The sequence below is a fragment of the Oryctolagus cuniculus genome, chromosome 1 (assembly GCF_964237555.1).
Source record: "Oryctolagus cuniculus chromosome 1, mOryCun1.1, whole genome shotgun sequence".
Lineage (NCBI taxonomy): Eukaryota > Metazoa > Chordata > Mammalia > Lagomorpha > Leporidae > Oryctolagus > Oryctolagus cuniculus.
In genome coordinates, this window is record NC_091432.1 from 61,870,079 (window position 1) to 61,895,116 (window position 25,038).

A 25,038-nucleotide genomic window follows, 5' to 3' on the forward strand; every position below is an offset into this window, starting at 1 on the left:
AATTTGTTATTTTGTCCTTTGGATAATAGCCATTCTTGTTGGAGTAAGCTGATAGATAGATAGATAAATAGATAGATAGATAGATAGATAGATAGATAATATTACTTTCCCATGTGCTCACAACCCACTTTCAAAAATTATCAACTGATGCACAATTTTAGTTTAAGTTTTTATTCCCATCTTGATCCTTTCTACCTCTCCTTCCTTGTTTGGATGCACATAATTTAATATATAAACGCTTCAGTATGTGAATGTATAACATTGAATTGCATGTTTTTCGTTAGAAATTCTTATGCATGACGCTAAAAAATTTATTTTGTAAATAACTCTGTGATTCTGACTCTGTTTTATTTCCTTTCAGTTTAATTGAAAATTTTCCTATATATTTGTAATCTATAATAATTTCACCAAGTTAGTAAGAATATTTTTATACTGGAAAACATTTTTTGTAGCTTCTATTTTCTTTACTCTGTTTTCCACTATAACAATCCACATGGCTAGAATGGGAATATCCAAAGTGTCTTACATATAACTTATTATCTTCCTAATTGTTTTACTTTATTTTTCTAAAGATTTACTTATTTTAAAGGCAGAGTGACAGAGGAAGGGGGGGGGGGGAGCAAGGGAGAGAGAGTCTTCCATCCCTGGTCTACTCCCTATGGCTGCAACAGCTGAGCCAACCCAAAGCCAAAAATCAGGAATTCCATTCAGTTCTCCCATGTGGGTGGAGAGGCCCAAGAACTTAGGTCATCTTCTGCTACCTTCCCAGGTGCATTTTTAGGGAGCTGGTTTGGAAGAGGAAGAGCCAGGATTCCATTCAGTGCTCTGAGATGGGATGCTGTCATCTCAGATAGTAACTTAACCCTCTGAGGCACAATGCTGGCCCCTGTTTTACTTCCCTTCAAATTTCCACTCTATCTATTTTGTATAATCATCAAACATTTTATTTCCTGAAAAACTGATTATATAATGCCAACTATTTCAATATATTTATTCCTTTGTGTTCTCTAGCATTCACTGGATCATTTCACTCTAAAATCTGGCTCATTATCTTATTTCATCTGTATATTTTCACAGAGAAGTTTGTATTTTAAATTCACTTGGAACTTTACAATTTATTTCTTTTTATTATTTAGTTTCCTGAAATAAGAGTACTTTTTGAATATTTTTACTCATAACTAAATAATGTTTTCGTTGTTTTCTCAAGTTACCTAAGCTATACTATTATATAAAACCTATTTATTTTTGTCTTTTAGCTATTATTTTACAAGATAAGTGTTTTTGGGTAATTTAAATTATATTTGCATAAAATATTTGCTTAGGTTCTACTTGAACTCTTTTTCTAATTACCTCAAATTTTATTCCATTCTCCCACGATTAGAATATGAACTGTAGGTTTCAGTGTTGAAGTTAGTTTTTTTTCCTCCTCTTATTTCCCGGGGAATTGAGTGAGATACTTAAAGTCTCAGACAGATACCACTGATGATTGTTAAATTTTCTCACTGTATTTTTGTTTAAAGTTCTGTATGTGAGGCATTTGTTTAGTAGGGAATGTGTGCTAATCACATTTTAATATAGCTAGTCACTCCACTTATGTTGTGTTCATAGTCACTTTATTATGAAGTTTTGATTAGTCTTTGAGGATTTTCCCTTTGGAGAAAATCTACATTTATTGCCTGGTCTATTCCTGAAATTTATTAAGATACAAGTAATGGAAACAAGAAAATGTAGTGCTTTATTTTATTCCTTAGACTGAGACATCCATTTAATTTTGATTTTTGTTAAAATTTGATAACTGAAGTTCGCTTTGCCTCAATGAAAAGAAAATTCACCTGGTTACCAATGGAAACCCTACTACATTTGATGATCTTTGGCTAGTTAAACTTCTCTATGTGTTGGTTGTAATGTGCAAAATTAAGCTATTCTTGCAGCATGAATAGAAAAGTAGCTGCATAAGTTAATTGACTGAAAAAAGACTTCCAATACCAAGATTCAGAGATGTCTTAAAGCTAGGAGGTAATTATGCACAAAATTATAGTATTTTCCTTGAAAAAAATGTAGAATTGATGAAATGTCATGGAAGTATTATGCACCAAACATGATCAAGGAATTCTGAACAGGAAGCTCACATGGTGGTATAGCAAGTAAAGCCTCTGCTGTGATGCCAGCATCCCATATGGAAACCACTTTGTGTCTTGGTTGTTCCACTTCTGATCCAGCTCCCTGTTAATGGCCTGTGAAAAGCTGTGGGAGGTAGCCCAAGTGTTTGGGCCCCCCTCTGTGGGAAACCCAAAAGAAGCTCCTGGCTCCTGGCTTTGGTCTGGCTTGGTGCTGGCTACTGCGGCCATCTGGGGAGTAAACCAATAGATGGATGATATCTCTCTCTGTCTCTCCCTCTCTCTAACTCTGACTTTTAAAATAAATAAATGAGTCTTAAAAAAAAGAAATTGGCCAGCGCTGTGGTGTAGTGGGTAAAGCCACTGCCTGTAGTGCCAGTATCCCAAATGGGTTCCAGTTCTTGTCCCAGCTGCTCTACTTCACATCATGCTCTCTGATATGACCTGGAGAAGCAGTAGAAGATGGCCCAAGTCCTGGGGCCCCTGCGCCTGAGTGGGAGACCTGGAAGACAATCCTGGCTCCTGGCTTCAGAATGGTGCAGCTCCATCCATTGTGGCCACTTGGGGAGTGAACCAGCAGATGGAAGACTTGTCTCTCTCTCTCTCTCTCTCTCTCTCTCTCTCTGCTTCTGTCTCTTTCAAATAAAATAATTAAATCTTTTTTAAAAAAAAATAATTATAACCAGGATATCTTCAGGATGAAGAAGGTGATTATAAAAGTCTAAGGAATTCTTATGATTTCTAAATGTGAGGAAACCCAAGCTTTTTAGGTACTAATATCCTTAGGAAACCCTGACGAATTTGCTTTGTCTTGATGCTATAAATAATTGGATTGAGTACTGGTGGGACTAACAGGTAAACATTGGCCATGGTTATGTGGATAATTGGGGAAGAGTGCTTGGCAAAGCGATGCACTAAAGATAGTCCTATCATTGGCACATAAAGAATGAGCACAGCACAAATATGGGAGGCACATGTATTGAGGGCTTTGAGCTTTCCTTCCTTGGATGCAATGCCTAACACAGAATGTAGGATAAAAGCATATGATAAAAGGATTCCCAGAGAATCTATACCCCAATAAAAGGCTACAACAAACAAGCCATACAAAATATTGAAAGAGATGTCGTCACAGGCCAAGCGGATGACATCTTGGTGCAAACAGAAAGAGTGAGAGAGAACACGGGACCGACAGAAGGAAAATGTAGGAACACGAGCAAGAACAACAGGGAGAACAAAGGAGCATCTGATTACCATGAAGATCCCGATATAGACAACGCGTTGTGGAGAAAGTTTGCTGGAGTATCTCAAGGGATCACATATGGCAACATATCTGTCGAAGGCCATGGCTAGGAGCACAGCTGACTCCATCAGAGAAAAAGTATGAATAAAATACATCTGGGCCACACACGCATTCACCCCAATCTCTCTAGCATTGAACCAGAACATCTTCAGCACTGTGGGAAGTGTGGAGATGGACATCCCCATGTCCGTGAGGGAGAGCATGGCCAGGAAGTAGTACATGGGCTCATGGAGACTCGTGTTAATGTGGATGATGTGCAGGATTGCGCAGTTACCAGTTATTCCAATCAGGTAGAGCACAGAAAATGGAATGGAGATAAAGTGATGAACATTCTCATAGCCAGGAATGCCGATGAGGTAGAATGAAGCAAATTGTCCAATACTGGAATTAGAACCTCTTTTGAAGCTTTCCCAAATAACCATTTTCTTATCATCAAAATGTAGATTCCTAAAAAAAAGAAAAACATAAACCAAAGAAGATGGCAATTCATTTTCTTCTATTTTATTTTTTTCTTAATTCTTATTGCTCTATTGGGATGTTACATAGTTTGGAGAACAATAACTTGTCAAATATTTAATAAAAACATTCTTAGAAGAGTTTATAATTATTATACAATCATCAATCTTCTATCCTAAAAGTTCTATGTTTCAAGTCATTTATAGGATGTTCTTCCCTCTCCTAAGTTTATAAAATATGCTCCTATATTTTCTACTAATTTTTGGTATGTCTATTTGCTTTTAATTACTTTTAGACTCATCATTTATTTGCCCTCTTGTTTTGTAGATGTTAAATAAGGTTATATCCTGTATTAAGCACTCAGATTCTGACAAGGATATTTAATGGAATCATTTAAAAATAACATCAGAAGGCTGGCGCCGCGGCTCACTAGGCTAATCCTCTGCCTTGCGGCACCAGCACACCGGGTTCTAGTCCCAGTCGGGGCACCGGATTCTGTCCTGGTTGCCCCTCTTCCAGGTCAGCCCTCTGCTGTGGCCCGGGAGTACAGTGGAGGATGGCCCAAGTTCTTGTGCCCTGCACCCCATGGGAGGCCAGGATAAGCACCTGGCTCCTGCCATCCGATCAGCGCTGTGCGCCAGCCGTAGCGCGCAGGCCATGGTGGCCATTGGAGGGTGAACCAACGGCAAAGGAAGACCTTTCTCTCTATCTCTCTCTCTCACTGTCCACTCTGCCTTTCAAAAAAAAAAAAAAATAACATCAGAAGATATAACTTCACATTTTATATACTCAGTATGTGAAGTGAGTGTGGTCACAAATTAAAGTAGATAAATCTTTCCTAAAGCTTACTCAAATCAGAACCAGAGGTTCACAAGTTCCCAAGATTAGGTAGTACCTGCCACATTATATATTCAGGTATTCAGGGCTTGGTTCTCTTTCATAGTGTCTTTCTGGAGTTCATTTGTGTATACCTACTGTGCAACACATCCAGATATTTTCTTAGTGAATTGTTAACATTTGTCTCATGGATATAATTGATTTGTGAGTCATATTAGCTTTGGTAATCCTGAATCTTTCTTTTGTTGCCACTAGAACTCACAATTGATTTCCTAAAGACACCATCTTTTGATACGGCCTGGGACATCTCTGACAGATGCAGGGAAAGTGTCAGCAATCACAATTCCAGCATTCCCAGTATATTAGAATAAAGTCACCCCACCTCCAACTTTTACCTAGAGCCCCATTCTGATTAAATCATTGTGGTGCCATTCTTTTGCTTTTCTTGTTCTTCCTCCTTTGCTTCTTAAGTTTCAGTTTTTTAAGCCCCATTTCACAGTATTGTTGAGATAATTCAACTAAATCATGTATGGAAATGCATACCCCAATCCAGTCTCAGTTTGAATCTTGTGCATTTTAATTATTATATGTATATATACCCCCTAAATGCATCAACTGAGATTATCTAAAACTGTATGAAAAAGGCCTCTGAGACCCTAAGAGGGTGTGTAATCGTCTTTTCCTCACTTTACCTAATCTGTTTTTGTTTTAGATTCATACACAAAACCCAGATGAAACTGAAATGATTCTAATCAAGCAAATCAGTGATCTCTGGTCATCACATCCCCAACTCTCCTGTATTCATCCTACTAAGACTCATAGCCTCATATGGTTCCGTTAATGATCTCATGTAAAACGCTTTTCCAAAAATAATTGTGTGTGTGTGTATGTGTGTGTGTGTATTGTGGGGAGAGTGTTTAGTTTAGGCTTCACTTTGCTTGTTCCTCTTATTTGATTAGAAGGTTTTTTTAAAATTCTTTATTCAGTCCTCTCCGATAGGTTTCTAAATATTGTCACAGGAACCATTGATCTTATTTCTGCTTTTATTTTCCTAAGAGATAGTATCCAGTAATGTGGCTTTTAAAACTGTCCATGTATTCATAACTTCTGTCTCCATCTTTAACCTCTGTAGAGATCTGTAGCATAGTACATTCAGCATTCTGCTAGGCATCCATGGTTTCTAAAAGGCACAACAAACATCACTTGTCTAGGACAGAATCCTTGGTAACTGCTTTAACAGTTCCATCTGGATAGATGCAATACTGGTTTTGAAGTTCAACTGTAAAAACTAGGCATTGTCCTCAGCTATTCAAACCATTTTTCTCTATCTAATCCACAAACAAGTTATCTTTCTTCTATGTCAAAAGCACTTAATTTCATTTTTCTCTACTGTTTACCTCTGTCATGATTTCTTTCCTGCAATATTTTATTAGCCTGCTAAGTTATATCATCCTTTCCACTCTTGTGCTACTCTCCCCAAATCAATTTTCCATATAGCAGATACTGAATACTTAGAAACAAAGATAAGTCATTCCTGTGACTGTTCTTAAAATGTATTAATTTTTCCTGTTGCCCCCAGAACAAAAGGAATGCTTTAGTTATAGTTGTAAGATCCTGCTTTCTTGTGGCTGGAAACAAGAAGTCTGGTATCCCACTACTCCGTTTCTTCCCCACCTTCGCGTTCCCATGCTCTAATCATCTGGTTTTTAATCCCTGAAAGTTTTTCTATTTCTGATCCTAAAACTGATCTTTGCCACTTTTGTTCACCAAACTACAGATATTTCCAGTCTTCCCCTTTGTACAACAGTCCATATTTCTTTCTCAGCACTCTGTCAAACACCCTCTGTCCACTAAAGCAGCCAATAATATCCCACCTCATTACCACATCACTTCACCTGTTTCCACCTCATCCAAATCCTCTAACTGCTTAAACCGATTTCTCAGAATCACCTTTTTCTTTGCAAATGACTGTTGTGTTACCTTCTAGCTTTTCCCTTATCCTCTCTTCATGATTTATTCAGAGGTGCTGGCTACTTTTTTCTGTTAAATTTAAATTTTTTATTGATATAAAGAGAACGTAATTCATGTATTTCATATGTACAGTTCTAAGAAGACAACCGTACTCCCCTCCTAACCTCCATCAATCTCCCTCCTTCCTTTCTTTTTTTTTTATTTTTGTAAAAACATAATTCGATTCACTCTATAACCACAAGCTTAATGCATTGCTAATCATAATATTCAATAAGTAAAAATCAGAAAGACAACAATTCTGCAGGAGTTTAAGCAAGGGCTAAAAACGACAATCAAATCACAGGGTATTCATTACCTATCACTTCATGAGTTTTCACAGCTTTACTTTCTTACTCCTGATAGAAGTGCTCAAAATGGAGACAGTTTTCTAAGGGATCTAGAAAGTTATTGCTTTATATACCTATGCTAAAAGAAGCTTCTTATTTCTCTTGGTTATATAGAACCCCTGAAAGCCTAAGGGATCAGAGCCACAAACGCTACTTAAAAAAATAGAAATATGGGAACCTAAGGGTTACAAAATGCTCAGGTTGAGACACGGGTAATTTCCATAGGGAGGAAGAATCCCTAAGGGAGGCCCAGTTTTGGTGTGTATGGTGCTGTGGTTCAAACATCATTGTCCCTCCAAACTTCATGCTGAAACTTCACCCTCAATGCAACAATATTAACATGTGGGACAATGAGAACGTGGGAAGGCCACAGAGACTCCACCCTTACAGACAGGATGAGTGACTTTCAGAAAGGGTTTGAAAGGGTGAGCTTCTTCCTTCCATCTTGTGAGAACACCTCAAGAAGGCACCACCTTTTTAAAAATGTACTTTTGAATTTTGAACTAAGGTCTAATACTTGCATATTTTAATTGGTAAAATTCAACCTTTTAGCATACATGCATAGCTTCAACTGACCATACGAGGCCACCAGGTTTCTCAATTCCTTATATTTTCTTTACAGAAAGCACCATCTTAGAATCAGAGTGATCCTTTTCCAGACACCAAATCTAACAATAAAATGAATGCTCTGCTAGATTCGTTGCAGATATTTTTCTGTTTTGCATCCTCCCAGCACAGAGTTGGAGCTGTGTATGCTGTGGTTTGAGTAGGGACTTAAGTAATATGATACTTAGAATGAATCAAAAAAAATGGAAAAAGGCTTCAGAGAATTATCATGGTAGTACATGATTCATAATGTTCCTGAGGGGAACTTAGGACATCTGCCATTCTATGAGTTTGCTGTGTATCCCATGTTGGATCTAAACTTCCCATGTTGGATCGTTCTCTGCCTTTTTTATTCTATCAGTATTTTCAGACACTTGTCTTGTTTATGTGATCTCTTTGACACTTAATCCTATCATTATGATCAGTTATGAACTTAAACTGATCACTTTGACTACTAAGATGGCATTGGTACATGCCACCTTGATGGGATTGAATTGGAGTCCCTTGGCAAGTTTCTAGCTCTACCATTAGGGGTAAGCCCAAGTGGATGCTCTATCTTTTGTCTATGACAGTAGCTAGCAGTTGATGATGCCAGGATCTCCCTCTGGAGCCCATAGATGTGAGAACTCCCACGTATTTTCTACTGCACCCCATTGCCCTTTGAAAGTGCAGTCCACATTCCCAGGCTGTGGAAGGAGGCATACAATTCATGGGTGGAGGGGAAGCCCCTTGGAGGCCCAGGCTCCATACAGCCTGTCAAAGCCCACTGAAAGACCTGGGCATTGTCCCTACTCCAGTGGCCCCTCCATGAACAGGACCTTTCAAGAGTTCTGTAGCTAAGCTCTGTGGACTTCACTGTGATTATTATTTAGTTGTCCTCCCCCATTAAGGGCCCAATAGATGTTGGACTGCTTCCCAACCTTCTCCAGCTCTCAATTCTCTGCTCCCTTACTATATACCTGCCCACCTGCGAATGAAAACTTAATCTAGGGGCTGGTGCCGTGGCTCACTAGGCTAATCCTCCACCTTGTGGCGCTGGCACACCAGGTTCTAGTCCCAGTCGGGGCCGGATTCTGTCCTGGTTGCCCCTCTTCCAGGCCAGCTCTCTGCTGTGGCCTGGGAGTGCAGTGGAGGATGGCCCAAGTCCTTGGGCCCTGCACCCCATGGGAGACCAGGAGAAGCACCTGGTTCCTGGTTTCAGATCAGTGCAGTGCACCAGCTGCAGTGCGCCGGCCCATTGAAGGGTGAACCAACTTAAGGAAGACCTTTCTCTCTGTCTCTCTCTCACTGTCCACTCTGTCTGAAAAAAAAAAAAAAAAAAAAAAAAAAAAAAAAAAAAAAACCACTTAATCTAGGAAGTACCTAAGTATACTTTATATTATATACAAATATATATGTAATATATATGTATAATTGGTGTGTTCAAAAACCCATGGAAAACACAATGTATTTGGAGACAGAGAGACACTAATAGACACAGAAAGAACTTTCACTTGCTGATTTACTCCCCAAACATTGGCAATGAAATTAAGGGACAGAATCAGGGGACTGGTGTTGTGGCATAATAGGTAAAGCTGCAGCCTGTGATGCCAGCAAGCCATACAGGCATTGTTCAAGTCATCTGTTCCACTTCTGATTCAGCTCTCTGCCAATGGCCTGGGAAAAGTAGTGGAAGATGGTCCAACTTTTCAGGCTCCTACCACCCACGTGGGAGAACTGAGTGAAGCTCCTAGATCCTGGCTTTGGCCTAAAGCCAAAGGCTTTGGCTGTAGCCACTTGGGGTGTGAATCAGAGAATGGAAGATTTCTCTCCGTGTCTCTCCCTCTCTCTTTCTCCCTCTCTGTAACTGTGATTTCAAATAAATATATAAATAAATATTTCTTTCTTTATTTTTTTATTTAGAGAGAATGTATTTTGTTATTTGTGTACCAAAAGCTCACCATTTAAAGTGCATAAATCAAGGGTATTTAGTATGTTTATAGAGTTGTTTAAGCATCATTAAAATTTAATTTTTTTCAGTTTTTCATTTTTTATTTGAAAATAAATTTCATCAGATCTAATGTTTTTATTAGCAGTTTCAAAGCATAATGCACTGTAATTTTTCTTTTATTTTTTTACCTAGAAATCTTTTAAGATATACAAACTCCAGGCACTGCATTTATACAGATTTAGGAACACAGTGATTCTTCCCAACCTGCCCACCCTCCTGCCTGCACTCCTGCCATTCTTGCTCCTCCTTCTCTTATTCCCATTATTATTTTTACTAAGATCTATTTTCAATTAACTTTATACACGTAAGAATAACCATCTATTAAGTAAAGAGTACAACAAATAGTATTAAAAAAAAAAAACTATTCTTGAACAATTGAGATAAGGGATGTTCGAAGTCATTGGATCTCAAAACGTCGATTTCACTTCCATAGATTACCATTTAGGTAACTTAATTTTTGAACATTTTCATCATGCCCACCAGTGAACCCTTGTCCTAGCCTCTCTTTCCTTCTACCACCTACTGTTCAGCCTTAGGCAAGCACTACTTTTGTCACTATGATTTTGGATATGCTAACATTTTTTTTATAAGTAGAATCATAAAATAAGTGGCCTGCAGGGCCTGGCTTCTCTTTAAAACATTAACTTGATGTCTTCTAGGTTTATCTGTAGTGTAGTCTGAATCAGTACCTCACTACTTTTTAGTGTTAAACAGCATCCCATTGTATGAATAGACCACATTCTCTTTTTTCAGTTTTCATCTGATGGACATTGGGCTTACACAATACACACAGATCGAAAACAGTCATTTAATATAGCTTGTACATTATGGGACTTAAACTACTCTCACCCTTTTTGGAAGAAGGCTCCCATAGTTACGGGGTGCAGAGGATCCACTCAGTTGTATGACTTTCCTCCATATGCAGACTATTATGATACAATTGTTTCCTCCCTAGAAATAAGGAAATATTTCAGTCTCTTTGAATTCGGTCAGACTTGCATTATGGCCTAGCATGTGGTCTAGCCTAGAGAAAGTTCCATGCACTGATGACAAGAATGTGTAGTCTTCAACTGTGGGATGAAATGTTCTGTAGATATCAGTTAGGCCTATTTGCTTCATAGTGTAATTAGCTATGATGTTCCTTGTTGATATTCTATGTAGTGGATCCATTACTGAAAGCAGGGTGTTAAAGTCCCCTATTATTGTTGTATTGAAGTCTATGTCTCCCTGGCATTGGGTGCATATGCATATATTATAGTCACATCTTCCTGTTGCGTTGGATCTTAATCATTATAAAATGCCCTTCTTTGTCTGTTCTAACAGTTTTTGTGTTAAAGGGGAGAGGATATGATAATGGTTGTTGGCATGATCACAGCCTTACCTCCTTTCTTTCAAGGAGATCAATGACTGGGTTTACAGTGGGTACAATCGCCATCAGTGCTAGCATGTGAACCACACAAAGGATCTGTGAAGTCCTCAGTGTATGCATAGAACCCTCTGCCATGAGCCACTTCAGGCCATCAGGGAGCTATGAGCCTCTGTTGCCAGGCACAGGAATTACCCAGAGACCCAGCAACACCCCAGGCCCTATCATGCAGTCACAGAATTCCTACAGCCACAATGTGCAAGGCTCCCATGGTTACGGGGTGCAGAGGATCCACTCAGTTGTACAAGTTTCCTCCATACGCAGAAAGAACAGAGATGTTCCCAGGACCAGCTGCTTGTGGATGCTCCATTTTGGCAGTTTGAACCCCATAGAGCCTAGAATATGCTGAGAGGCTGGGGGCACCTCACAGCCCTACGTGGATGCCTAACTCACTGTCAACCATCCCAGCCAGACTTAAAGTCAGTGGTGAACACAGATTTTTCCCTCTGGTAAAAATCCCCTGGTCAAATGCGCACACCAGAGCTGCTCACAGTCTCGACTGGTGTCAAAATGTTGCCTTCTCTCCACCGATTGCTGGGTCCCACTGTGGGGGAACGAGGAGAAAGAAATGTGCCTTTCCTTCACCAGATTATGTGGGTACCCTGCCACCCACTGGGGCCCCAGGCCGGACTCAATGTGTGTGTAATCCTCAATTCTCTCTGACAATATCCCCAGTGGCACTGGCTGCGCAGTCTGCTTACCCCAATCTCAGATGCTGGAGTGACCTCCGACCCCAGTTATGGGATCCTGGGGATGGTGTCCCCATTGGCTGCTGTGCTTCCACACCCTCCACGCTGCTCCACAGCACCCCTCTTCCTTCTGCGGAGTTGCCACTGCAAGCTTCTCCCCAACTCTCTGCTGGGAACACACTTTCTCCACTTTTCTTTTGCTATTTTCCCCTGGTCAGAAGCAGCACTTCAGTTCCCTGTTCAGCCATCTTAGAATCCTAAAAAAAAATGTTTTTAAATGACAGATAGCTTTGAGATTGAATTTATGAAAGTTATGGCATTAGGGCAATGATATTTATTACTTTACATTGTCTCATGGAATATATGAATTATGTATATTCTGTCAAGTAAAAAATTATTAGAAGAAGCCAATAGAATCATAAATTAAAAATAATTTAGTATAAGAGGCACACTTGTGAAAGAACTAGACTTTTTTTTAAAAAAAGATTTATTTATTTATTTGAAAGGCAGAGTTACAGAGAGGCAGAGGCAGAGAGAGAGAGATCTTCCATCTGCTGGTTCACTCCCCAGATGGCCACAATAGCTGGAGCTAGGATCAATCTGAAGCCAGGAGCCAGCATCTTCCTCTGGGTTTCCCATGCAGATGCAGGGGCCCAAGGACTTAGGCCATCTTCTACCACTTTCCCAGGTCAGAGCAGAGAGTTGGATCAGAAGCAGAACAGCTGGGACTCGAACTGGGACCCATATGGGATGCTGGCACTGCAGGCGGAGGCTTTTTACCCGCTATGCCACAGCGCTGGCCCAAATGAATTACTTTTGACTAGCTAGTATGTTCCCAATGAAAATGGTTCATAGTGAGACAGAATCAGGTGATACATTATCTGTTTTCTTCCCCCTCCTCTTGAATTTTTGAGGAAAAAAAAAAAAGTTGGCCTGTAGCTAACTTTCAAAACTTGGTTCTGTCTCTTGCTCAAGTCTCTCTGGCATATGTCAGGCTCCACAGGGAGTCCATGCACACCTGGATCACTTTCTTGGCCCTTGGGAGACCAGATTTAAAACTGCTAATATGGTTGATGTTAGCTGAGGAGGCAGTGTGTGTTTTAGTAAAGACAGAGCTGGGGCTTCCAGGGACACAAAGGCAGGCATAGTCAAATAGAACACATCAATCTCAGTATCTCCCTTCATCATCACAGTCAAGAAAGGAGTTCTGGGACACATCACCAGGACCAAAGGAATCAGAAAATGAGTAACATCGGAGGAGGAAAATGAATGTTATGGAATAGTAGAGGGTGAGAAAATTACTAGAGTGATAATTATCCTCTAAAAGGAATTTTATTCATATTCATCGTATTTTCCTTATTGCTGTCAACTCAGGGTCTTAATCAACTGTCTTATTTCTTGAGACATTAGCTCTTTTATAGAATTTTCTTTCCCTGCAACAGTTTGCACTTTCACATCTGATCATGTCTGTACGAAAGGCAGCTCATCCACTTGAGTTTTTCTAAGGAAAAGTAATGGCAGGAAAACAGGAGAGCTAAAAGTAAAAGCTCTCAAATCCGCTTTCAGAAACACCCTGGAGCAAAGCATGCATGTCTTTGGAATGCACAAAAACCTAGAGTATTAGCCCGGTTATTTAAGGAAGTCATCAAGGAGCTGAAAGCAAAGAATTCTAGGCTGTGATAAAGAAAGAATTCCCAGGAAGGAGAGGGAGAATGACTGGGTGAGTTATTTCATTTCTAATTCTGCACCCTAAAGAATGCTCTCTGTACTTTTCTTCTCTGAGGTACATACCATTGTTACTGAGGTGAGATTGGTGTTTTGTTCTACTGCAGTAAGAGTCAGTTTCTGTAGTAGCAACAGAAGAGGGGAAAGGATTCCAAGCAAGCACTGTGTTCATGTGATTTCCAGGGAAATAGACTAAATGATATTTTCCAAATCCAGTGCAGGGTACCTGACTGATTCACTCTATATCCTATTGCAAAAGATTCTATCACCATCTGGTTTTCTTTCCTCTTTTAAAAATTAAAATGTATAGGATAAATAGTTTCTTATTTGGTATCTGTGTGATTTAAAAAAAAAAAAAAATATTTATTGGGCCAGCGCCATGGTTCACTTGGTTAATCCTCTACCTGCGGCACCGGCATCCCATATGGGTGCCAGATTTTAGTCCCGGTTGCTCCTGTTCCAGTCCAGCTCTTTGCTCTGGCCCAGGAGGGCAGTGGAGGATGGCCCAAGTGCATGGCCCCTGCACCTGCATGGGAGACCAGGAAGAAGCACCTGGCTCCTAGCTACGGATCAGCGCAGTGCTGGCCGTAGCGGCCATTTGGGGAATGAACCAAAGGAAGGAAGACCTTTTTCTTTGTCTCTCTCTCTCTCACTGTCTATAACTCTACCTGTCAAATAAAAAATATATTTATTTGAGAGGTAGAGAGAGACAGAGAAAGAGAGAGAGAGAGAGAGAGAGAGAGAGAGAGAGAGACTTCTCCTCCATTGTTTCACTTTCCAAACATCCAGGACTCAGCTGGGACTGGGCCAAAGCCAAAGACAGAGTTAGGAATCAGGAATTCAATCCTCAGTCCAGGTCTCCCGAAAGACGGGCAGGGATCCAATGACTGGAGCCATCACCACTGTTTTTGTAGGGTCCACATTAGCAGGAAGTTGGCATCAGGATCTTGAGCAAGTTTAACCCCCTAATCAGCATGTTCACTACCAGGTCCAATGCCTGCCCCTACCATCTGAATTTCTAATTCAGAACTAAGTCACTAAATCTTCAGAAGAAAGTGAAGACTAAAACTGGGTAAGCCTAAGGGTTAATGAATATGGAAAGGAAATTTCTTTATGAACGTCCTCTTCGCAGAAGAGTTTAGGGGCCTAGTATATAGGACAGCAATTCTCTGACATGGAAAGTAAGTTTACTTTCACAAGTAACTACATTGCTTGTGGCTTTGTTTTTCTAAATATATTTAATTTATCTTTGCAGTTTTTCTACAACGTGGTAGAATTTTGTCAGGCTCAATCTTTTCCAGTGCATGCTCATTTCTATATTGTACTGAATTCCATGTTTTTTTTTTCTTTTCTTCATTTTTTCTTTTCTCCTTTTTCTCAAAAAAATTATTGTTATATTCCTTTGAAAGTTCCTAATTAAAAGTTTTCTCCTTTTCTATTAATTATTTATTTATTTGAGAGGTAGGGTTACACACAGAGAGAAGGAGAGGCACAGAGAGAAGAGATGGCTTCCATCCACTGGTTCACCTCCCAGATGGCCACGAAGGTCGACCTGAAGCCAGAAACCAGGAGCTTCTTCCAGGTCTCCAAAGTGGTTTCAGGGGCCCAAAGACTTGGACCATCCATCTTCCACTGCTTTTCCAGGCCATTAGCTGGGAGCAGGATTGAAAGTGGGGTAGCAGGTACTTGAACCATTGTCCATATGGAATGCCAGTGCCGCAGGTACAGCTATAGCACTAGCCTCTTTATTTTTCTTTCTATTTTTAACATAGAAAAACAAGGTAGCCTATATATTTACTATAGAATTCAGGACTGAAACTATGTCACATGTCTTCCTTGTTTGGTTTTGTTTCCTTGAACTTCCTATACTCATTAATGAGAGTGCTGTCCTGAAGAGCAAATTTATTGCATAATCATAGATGTGCTTGACCTATACTTTCCCTACTAATATTTAGCATCTAAAGTTCTATTTATTTGCTGCAGTAAAGCCATTATTTTAAAAAAAAAAAGTGTACTGTAGATATTGAGCCTATTTCCCACTTCATTGTCAAATAATTTGGGATATTAACATATTTTCTGTGTTGCTAAACAAATAAAATTCATCCATGCTCAGTAGCTGACAACTCCATAACTGAATGACATAACTTAGTTATATATTGTTAAATTCTGAACTGTCTACTGGAATCTGCAGAGCACTGATATGCAAACTTTGTATTGGATAGAAAGGGTGGGGAAAAGAAGAGCTTTTTATAGGAGTAAAGGGTATCAAATGAGAGGGAATGCTTATCACCTGGTACAAAAATAGCTTTCTGATATAAATAAATAGTAACTCCTGATTTTATGATAAGTTCAAGGAGAAAGTTGCTGAGAATTTTTTTTTTTTTTTTGGTTAGAAACTTTTGATATTACTTTCATTGCTCTCATTTCCTTGGAAAATTACTCTAGACCATGCAGAATTAAAATCACATATCGATACATGTTAATTCCATTCAAATGAACAAAATGCTGCACATTATATTATACATACATATACATACATAGTTTTATTTAATACTTATGAAAATTTTAAAAAGTAGATTTAAAAACAACTACTCTAACCTCAACCTGCCTAGAATTACAAAGCAATTCTTTGATATTCTCAGTGGTGCCTTTGATATCTTCTGGTTGTGATATTTCTTAATTTATATTTTTCTCTTTATTTTAAAGGTCCAGAATCCTTCAGACCCAAGATTAAGCATCTTACCCATGAATCCTTTGACCCTTACAAGTGGAATAAGTTCTCCTTCTGTTGCATTATATGCGGTGCTTGTTCATGTAATTTTCACTGCAATAATCGCATGAGAACTTAATCATCAATTTGTACAATTTTCTCTCCTATTACATTGTTAAAAATCTGATTATAGAGGTTCAGTTCTATCTACTATTTGTCTCTACAATAAAAAAGTTACATTTTTTATTATGCAAGGAAGTGAAGGTGCCAGTGGACAGACAACCATGAAAGCATCTACACCACTACACAGCTGAACACAGCCTCAGTGTTTATCATGTCACTGCCAAATAATACCAATTTCTACCCCAGTACCTTTATCCTCGTTGGCATTCCAGGTATGGAAGATATGCACATCTGGTTATCAATACCTTTCTGTCTCGTGTACTTGAGTGCCCTCCTAGGAAATTTCTCTATTCTCTTTATTATCAGAATGGATTCCAAACTGCATGAGCCCATGTACTTCTTCCTCTGTATGCTCTCTGTGGCTGACCTGATCATATCTACTACTGCGACACCTAAAATCCTCAGTATTTTTCTGTCTCGTAACAGGAATATCCATTTTGAAGCCTGCCTTGTACAAGTATTTCTCATCCATTCACTGTGCAGCATGGCCTCAGGGTTTATCTTGGCCATGGCCTTTGACCGCTACGTGGCGATCTGCAAGCCTCTGAGACATTCCACTGTTTTGACACACAGAGTCATCAAGAGCGTGGGGCTAGCCATTGTGTTACGTGGGGCTTTGCTTTTCAGCCCTCAGCCTTTCATGCTTCGGTGGCTTCCGTACTGCAGAAGTAATATCATCCCTCACACTTACTGTGAATTCATGGCTCTCATCAAGCTTGTTTGTGCAGAGACGAGGATCTGCAGAATATACAGCCTAACTGCTGCCTTCCTGACAGGTGGTTTGGATTTCATATTAATCATATGCTCCTATGTTGTCATCCTTTACACTGTCTTCCATCTTCCATCCAAGGCTGCTCGGCTCAAGACCTTGGGCACTTGTGGGTCTCACGTGTGCTTGATCCTAGTGGCCTATACTCCTGCCTTTTTCTCCTTCCTGACTCACAGATTTGGACATGGTGTGGCTCCTCATATTCACATCTTCGTGGCTAACATCTATCTCCTTGTTCCACCCATGGTGAACCCAATGATCTATGGCATAAGAACCAAGAGAATCAGAGAGCGATTTCTACAAGTTTTGACTTCTCACAAATCCTAAAATAATCAACAAGTTACATGATTTATGAAATCACCACAAAACATTAACAACAGAAAAGAAGATCACATAACAGTGGAAATATTTTTTAATAAGGCAAATATGCCAAGAAAAAAATCACTTAAGTTAGATACTCTACCAAGTTTCCTAAGGAAAACAAAACCTCATCATTGCTACTTAATTCTTCAAATATTGCACATAGAAAATGTAGGGATTCAGGATTGTACAAAATAGGCTTATTTTGTAGGTGTTCTGTTTTCTATGTTAACTGGCAAATCTTCATAATTCATAATCAAAATTTATGAAAATAGAATCTTAAATGATCAAATTATCTACAGCTCACCATTCTGGATTTCATCTTAAATAATGCTGATGAATAATTTTGTTATTTTCAGAGTTTATCATTCCAATATAATGATAAATTAACTACAATGGAATCAAAATATGTATTGAAAAGCTTTTAAAACCTGTAAAACTTATTCTCTGAGACTGAGTTAAGGAGAGACATCTTGAAAAAAATCAATTCAGACAGGAAGTGGTGATTTTGAATTCATTTTCCTTTGAAATGTTTGTTTATTTCTTTTCACCTACTTCAAATGTGTATTCAAAGATGAGCAGCATGTTTCAAGAGCCAGTGGGGGCCAGCGCTGCGACTCACTAGGCTAATCCTCCACCTTGCAGCGCCAGCACACCAGGTTCTAGTCCCAGTTGGGGCGCCGGATTCTGTCCCGGTTGCCCCTCTTCCAAACCAGCTCTCTGCTGTGGCCCGGGAGTGCAGTGGAGGATGGCCCAAGTGCTTGGGCCCTGCACCCCATAGGAGACCAGGATAAGTACCTGGCTCCTGCCATTGGATCAGCGCGGTGTACCAGCCGCAGCGTGCTGGCCGCGGTGGCCATTGGAGGGTGAACCAATGGCAAAAGGAAGACCTTTCTCTCTGTCTCTCTCTCTCACTGTCCATTCTGCCTGTCAAAAAAAAAAAAAAAAAGCCAGTGGGATTCTTGAGCACAATCTATATTGCCTCTTTAAAAATTTTAAATATATAACCAATTTCTATGAAAATTTAGACAATGTGAAAGATAGCATGGAAAAATAATTTTACAATAAAAATATGGATGCAATAAACACTTTCCTTTGCAGGTAAAAGATGTAAAATCATGTGGCATTTGTTAAGAAGGACTCATGCAGTACATGACACCTAAAACCCAGGAATGTCTTATTCAGAAAGGAGAAACCAGGTAAAACAGCAAGATGCCAGCTAAACAAGACCCTCCAGTAATTGTCTCCCTCAGAAACATCAATTCTTATAGATATTGTATACCAACTCACCTACACAAGAGCTAAGAAAGCCGGATTCAGAGAATACAGTGCTTGGTTTGAGTATAATAATAAGACAAGACACACTGAAGAAGGCAGGAAGGGAGGCATCTTCCCTCCACCAACTTTAAGCTGCTATGTATGGAAAGAGACTCCTCTCAGTTGGGTGGAAAAGGAGGAATTCAGTATAGATCTTAGAGTTGAAAGCAAGTCATAGACCTGTCGTAGTGAAATCTGGTGCCAGACAAGGCCCCACACCCACAGGCAAGTACCTTGGACCCTCCTTCACCAGTCAGCTAAGGGACTGCCTCTACTACCCTCTTCCCAACCTATTGCAGTGAAAAGCATGACACTAGTCCCTGGGGGTGGGGGTAGAGTAAGAAAGTGAAAACAATATTTTGCCTTGGAGTTCAGTTCCAGGCCAATCACAATAAGCCTCAGCACCATAGAATCCAAAGTCCCAAGTTCAGTGCTCTCAGATGGAGCCGCTATACCTATTCATTTCAGACAGACCTGGGGTCCCCAGACTATGCAAGTACTTGTAGCTCTATGACTCATGTGCAAGCCAACTTAATGTCTGCCATTGTGGCCAAAGAACTGTCTTGAGGGGCCAGTGCTATGATGTAGCAGGCAAAGCATCCATCTGCAATGCTGGCATCCCATATGGGTGCCAGTTTGAGTCCTGGTTATGGCTCCTGACTGGTTTGGCCCATCCTTGGCAATTGGTGGCCATTTGGGAAGTGAACCAGGGAATGGAAGATCTTTCTCTGTCTCTCCCTCTCTCTGTGTAACTCTGCTCTTCAAATAAATACATATCTTAAAAAAAGAATTGTCTTGATTACCCTACCCTAACCTAAGGTAGGCAGTGAGAAATGAGACCTCATTCAGAAATAGGGCAGGAAAGTGAGCAAAGGACTCTGTCTAGAAACTCGGTTGTGGATATTGAAATCTAATGCTATACAGGTCCTAACAGATTCCGTCCCCAAGCCAGAATCTTGCAGAGGATTGCCCAGAGCAGGGCAGAATCTTAGGGCCTAAACTACAGGTCAACTGATGACTCTGGACAGGTTGATTTGCTCTATCTTGTCTCAAAGGTGGAGGATTGCAGAGCTGAATCACCTTTTTAGACACCCTCCCCCCAACTTATTCTGTACAACATAATAGGAGCAGTTTCAGAGCATAGCTGAGTCACTAGCTCCCTCTAGTGTTGAAGCAGTGACAAGCCACCAACAGTGGACTCATGAAACCTGGTAATGGGGTGTTACCTGGTGTTAAAATAACAAAAGTGCCCACAGCTCGTAGAAAATTGGACTGCATAGAATTTCTGAAAGAATAGTCACAGAGAAAGCCACATTATGAATACTTAAACATAACACTTCAATACCTTCAATACACACATAACGTAATAGGCTAAATACATCAAAAGCATTAAAGGAAGCAAGAACTCGTTTAATGAACAAGATAACAATTGGTATCTGCAAACTCTCAGGGACTTCAAAACAGCTGCTTTAAGTAAACTCAACAAAACTTCAAGAAAATACAGGGAAATGGTTCAATTCCCAGAGAAATGTAATAGAGCTATTTAAATAATTGCTAAAATGTTAAAACAAAAAAAGCTTTTTTCATAAGCCCAACATATACTAGGAGAAAGTAGAAAATAGAAAACACCAATAGAATGTACCAATAACAGAAGAGTTCAAGCAGGAATATGTAATTAGTAAGCTGAATATAGCCTATTTGAAAATACGTATTTGGAATAAGAAAATGAAAAAAAAAAGAATGAAGAGGGATGAACAAAGCTTACAGGAACTTTTCGACAACATTAATACAGCAACTGTGAGTTACTGGCATTCGCTATGTATTTAAGATTGTAGAAAAGGGAAATTTAATTCAAAGGGACAATGAAAAAATTTCACAAACCTAGAGAAAGGTAGAATTTTCCATGTACATTAACATCAAAAGTCTTCAATCTGGTTAAACTCAACCTAATATTCCCCAAGACATAATCAAGCTCTTCAAGGTTAGAACTATAGAAATGATTTTCAAGGACTTGTAAGATCTTACTTGTCTTTAATTACTTTAATTGTAATGAAATAAATTCTATAATTAAAAGACATAAAGTAATTGAAGGAATTAAGAACAACAACATATCCCAACCATATGGTGATCAAAATAAACCGATTTTGTCTAAGGGCCCACAACTGAAAAATCAAAGGATTTAATAAGAAAATTTGTGCAAATTGATCCAAGTGTAAGGAGGCTTTTTGTGTTTCTATCATAGAAAACAGACTTTAAAACAAAAATAGTAAAAAAAAGACAAGGGAGGCCATTATATAATGATACACAGGTCAATTCAACAAGATGAAACAAGAAGTGTAAATATATATGCACCCAAAACATATAAACAAAAATTAAATAGACCTAAAATAAGAGATAGACTTTGGTACCGTAACAGTAAGGAAAAAAACTGCATTTATCAATAGGCAGATTATCCAGGTACAAAATAACAAAGAAACAGCAGAGTTAAACTATGTTCCAAACTAATTGGACTTAAAGGACATCTATGGAACATTCCATCTTCTCAAAAATACACAAAATGTTTTCCAGGATAAATCAAGTGATAGATTAGAAAAAAAGTCTAACACATTTTTAAAAATTGAAATGCCAAGTATAAATGCTGACCATAAAGAAATAGAGAAATCAATAAAAAGAAAAACATTGGAGACTAAAAATTTATGAAAATGAAGTAATGTAATTTTGATTAACCAACAGAGCAAAGAAGAAGATGAGAAGGGAATTTTTAATACTCTGGAAATAAATGAAAATACGAACACAGCATACCAAAACCTATGTTGTAGAATATAAGCAGTACTGGATTGGAAGTTTATAGTAAATTACACATCTGACAGGGGTTAATAACCAGAATATATAAGAAAGCAAAGCAACTCAATAGCATAAAGCCCAAATACCCCAATTAAAAAGTGGGCAATACATCTAAGAAACCTATTTCAAAGGAAAGCAAGGAGCTTTGCTCCACAGGTACCTGTTTAATTCTGACTGATTCTACCCTTGTTACTGATTCTTATCACCAAGGGTTATTGTTTCAAAATAACTTGAGTAATCATTCCCACTTTGCCTTTAAAAACGTACCCTTGCTTGCTTCAAACTCTTGGACTATGTTCAATGTATAAACACCATTCATAGTCTACACTGCAATACTTCCTGCTTATTCCTGTCTCTCTCTCTGTCGCTCTTTTTCTCTCTCTCACTATCACACACACACACACAATTTAATTTTCACTTATTTAGTTTTTGGTGTTTTTTTTTTTTTTTTTTTTTTTTTATCTGCAGGGGAGAGACAGAGAGAGTTCTAGCTACCTCCCATCCTCTGTCTCACTCCCCAAATGTCAAACTTCTGTAACAACCGGAGTTGATCAGGACAAAGCCAAGAGTCAGGAACTCAATCCTGATTTCCCATAGGTGTGGCAGGGACCTAACTACTTGAGCCCTCATCACTGCCCTGCAGGGTGTAAATTTGCAGGAGAGTACAACAGAGAGCAGAGCCAGGACTCAAATCCAGGCACTCTGATATGTGTGTGGGCTTCCTAAGTGGTGGCTTTCCTGCTACACCAAATGCTCCCCCCTTTTTCTGTTACATTTAGGTTGACAATATCAAACAATCATGCTTAATATACAATAAAATAAGTGGTAGTCTACAAAATATTTTCATGATTGCAATGAAATAAACGGCTTAGAAGACAAATGGGGGCCAGCGTCATGGCTCACTTGGTTAATCCTCCACCTGTGGCGCCTGCATCCCAGATGGGCACCGAGTTCTAGTCCCAGTTGCTCCTCTTCCAGTCCAGCTCTCTGCTCTGGCCCGGGAAGGCAGTGGAGGATGGCGCAAGTGCTTGGGTCCCTGCACTCGCATGGGAGACCAGGAAGAAGCACCTGGCTCCTGGCTTCGGATCAGCATAGCGCCGGCCTTAGCGGCCATTAGGGGAGTGAACCAATGGAAGGAAGACCTTTCTCTCTGTCTCTCTCTCACTGTCTATAACTCTACCTGATAAATAAAAAAAATGCAAATGGATTAATGCAGTGGACATTTTAGGATGCTATAAAATTAACTGAGACAACATGGTAACAGCTTGATCCAGGCTGGCAGCAGCAGTGAAAACAATTTTGAGTATTTTGAGTGTGACATGGCTCAATGAAGACTTTGATAAGCTCACAGGACACATGAGTGTTGCTCATCCTCGGCGGTATTTCTCTTCCCCTAGAGCCCAGAGTGAATGACGGATGAAAATCAGTCTGTGTGTGTGTTTGTGTGTGTGTGTATGTTTGCATGCACATGCATGCACAAGAAATAAAGAAAGAGAGAGTTTACAAACAGTACTTTATACTTTGTGTGTCTGTGTGGGTGCAAAATGTTGGAATCTTTATTTAGTATATACAAATTGATCTTCTGTATATAAAGATAATGGAAAACGAATCTTGATATAGAATGGGTTGGAAGAAGGATTGGGAGATGGAATGGTTGCTGGTGGGACGGATGTTATGGGGAGAAAAAGCCACTATAATCCAAAAGATGTACTTTGGAAATTTATATTTATTAAATAAAAGTAAACAACAATCATTATCTTCAGGATGTTTGCATTTCACCACTTTCTCTAACAAAAAATTCTCAACGTTTGCTCCTTGTTTCATATATACTTACAAGTTCAGCTTCTTTCTACTCTCAAGAGTCTTTGTGAATCTTTCTCCCAAACCTTGTAGTGCACAATAATCTTTCTCTAGAGCCCCTTTCTTGCTCTTATTACCATTCCTTCTGTTTCTTTTTTATTTCTCTTATTCAATTAATAATGATCTTAATTTGTCAATTAATATTTTACTTCACGCATAAAATTTTCCATTATTCTGTGACTTCTAATACCTAAAAATTGACTTATAAGGAAGCTTTTTATAGCTATAAAACTTAAAAACAATACTTTCCAAACATTATATTTTATTCAATGATAGATTTGATTCTTTATCATATACATATTCATTAATTGTTGAGTGCCTTTTTTAAACTGAGCATGGTGCTAATTCCTTCAGTTCCTGCTCAATAATAGTTATAATAAGATATATGAAAACACATTACCCACTGCTAAGGCCTACATAAACATTGGGAGCTATAGAAGCATCTTTATCCTCTAAGTTAATCTTTTTCTTTGAGTAAGTATAGATATGGCAACTAAGACACTTACATTAAAATTTTCCAAGTGTTACACAACTCTGTGTGCATTCATATGCTTCATAAATTAGAAAATGTAAAGATTGTATGCATTGAAAAGAGTTTAAGATAAATAAAAGCTAAAATATTATATTATCTGTTTAATGCTACTACAAACATGTAATTACACCTAAACAGGCCATATTTTTTAAAAAATGTAAATAAATAATTAAAAACAATGAAATAATTACCCACTTCATATGAAAATATCAGGAGTTTTTCAAAAATTATTTTCAAACCTTTTAAACCATAAAATATTTATAAAAATTAACTAAAATAAAAAGTTATAGAGATTGCCATTTTCTATTGCTGAGGAAACTAAACAGCCTCAAATAGGGAAAAGAGCCTGCATATAAATGCTTAAAAAGTGATACTGATACACCATGAGTATTACGTTCTGCTTTGAGCTATAGTAAAATTTTTTTTAAAGATTTATTTATTTGAAAGTCAGAGTTACAGAGAGAAGGAGAGGCAGAGAGAGAGGGAGAAGTCTTCCATCCACTGGTTCAATCCCCAGATGACCATAATGGTTGGAGCTGTGCCAATCCGTAGCCAAGAGCCAGGAGCCTCCTCCGGGTCTCCCATGTTTAGTTCAGGGGCTGAAGGACTTGGGCCACCTTCTACTGATTTCCTAGGCCATAGCAGAGAGCTAGATCAGAAGTGGAGGAGCAGAGACTTCTACCAGCGCCCATATGAGATGCTGGAACTGCAGGTAGCAGCTTTACCTGCTAAGCCATAGTGCTGGCCCCTACAGAAAACTTTTATACCAAAAATAATTTTACAACCTTTTTAAAAGGATGAGCTGATTCATAAACACAACAAAAATATAACATAAAAAGTAGTATAAAATTTCATGGAAATATTATAGAATATCAAGAAGCAAAGAAATATGGGTTGGTATATTCAGCTAAACCTAATTGCAAAAAAAGGTGAAATAACAAATTGGAGAAAATAGAAATT

At 38.9% G+C, this 25,038-nt stretch overlaps 2 protein-coding genes across 2 annotated transcripts; one reads left to right on the plus strand and one right to left on the minus strand.

The window, feature by feature from the left end:
• Positions 1-2,858: 2,858 nt before the first annotated feature.
• Positions 2,859-3,839, minus strand: LOC100350621 (olfactory receptor 51G1-like). Its single transcript, XM_002708556.3, has one exon. The coding sequence runs from the start codon at positions 3,837-3,839 to the stop codon at positions 2,859-2,861; it is 981 nt and encodes a 326-aa protein (XP_002708602.3).
• Positions 3,840-16,547: 12,708 nt separating this feature from the next.
• OLR94 (olfactory receptor Olr94) lies at positions 16,548-17,492 on the plus strand. The gene is given in 1 exon segment (NM_001171446.1): positions 16,548-17,492. A coding segment is annotated over 1 exon segment (945 nt).
• The last annotated feature ends 7,546 nt before the right edge of the window (positions 17,493-25,038 follow it).

Excerpts from the sequence above, each read along its gene's own strand:
- LOC100350621 (XM_002708556.3), bottom strand. The coding sequence starts at position 3,839 with ATGGTTATTTGGGAAAGCTTCAAAAGAGGTTCTAATTCCAGTATTGGA.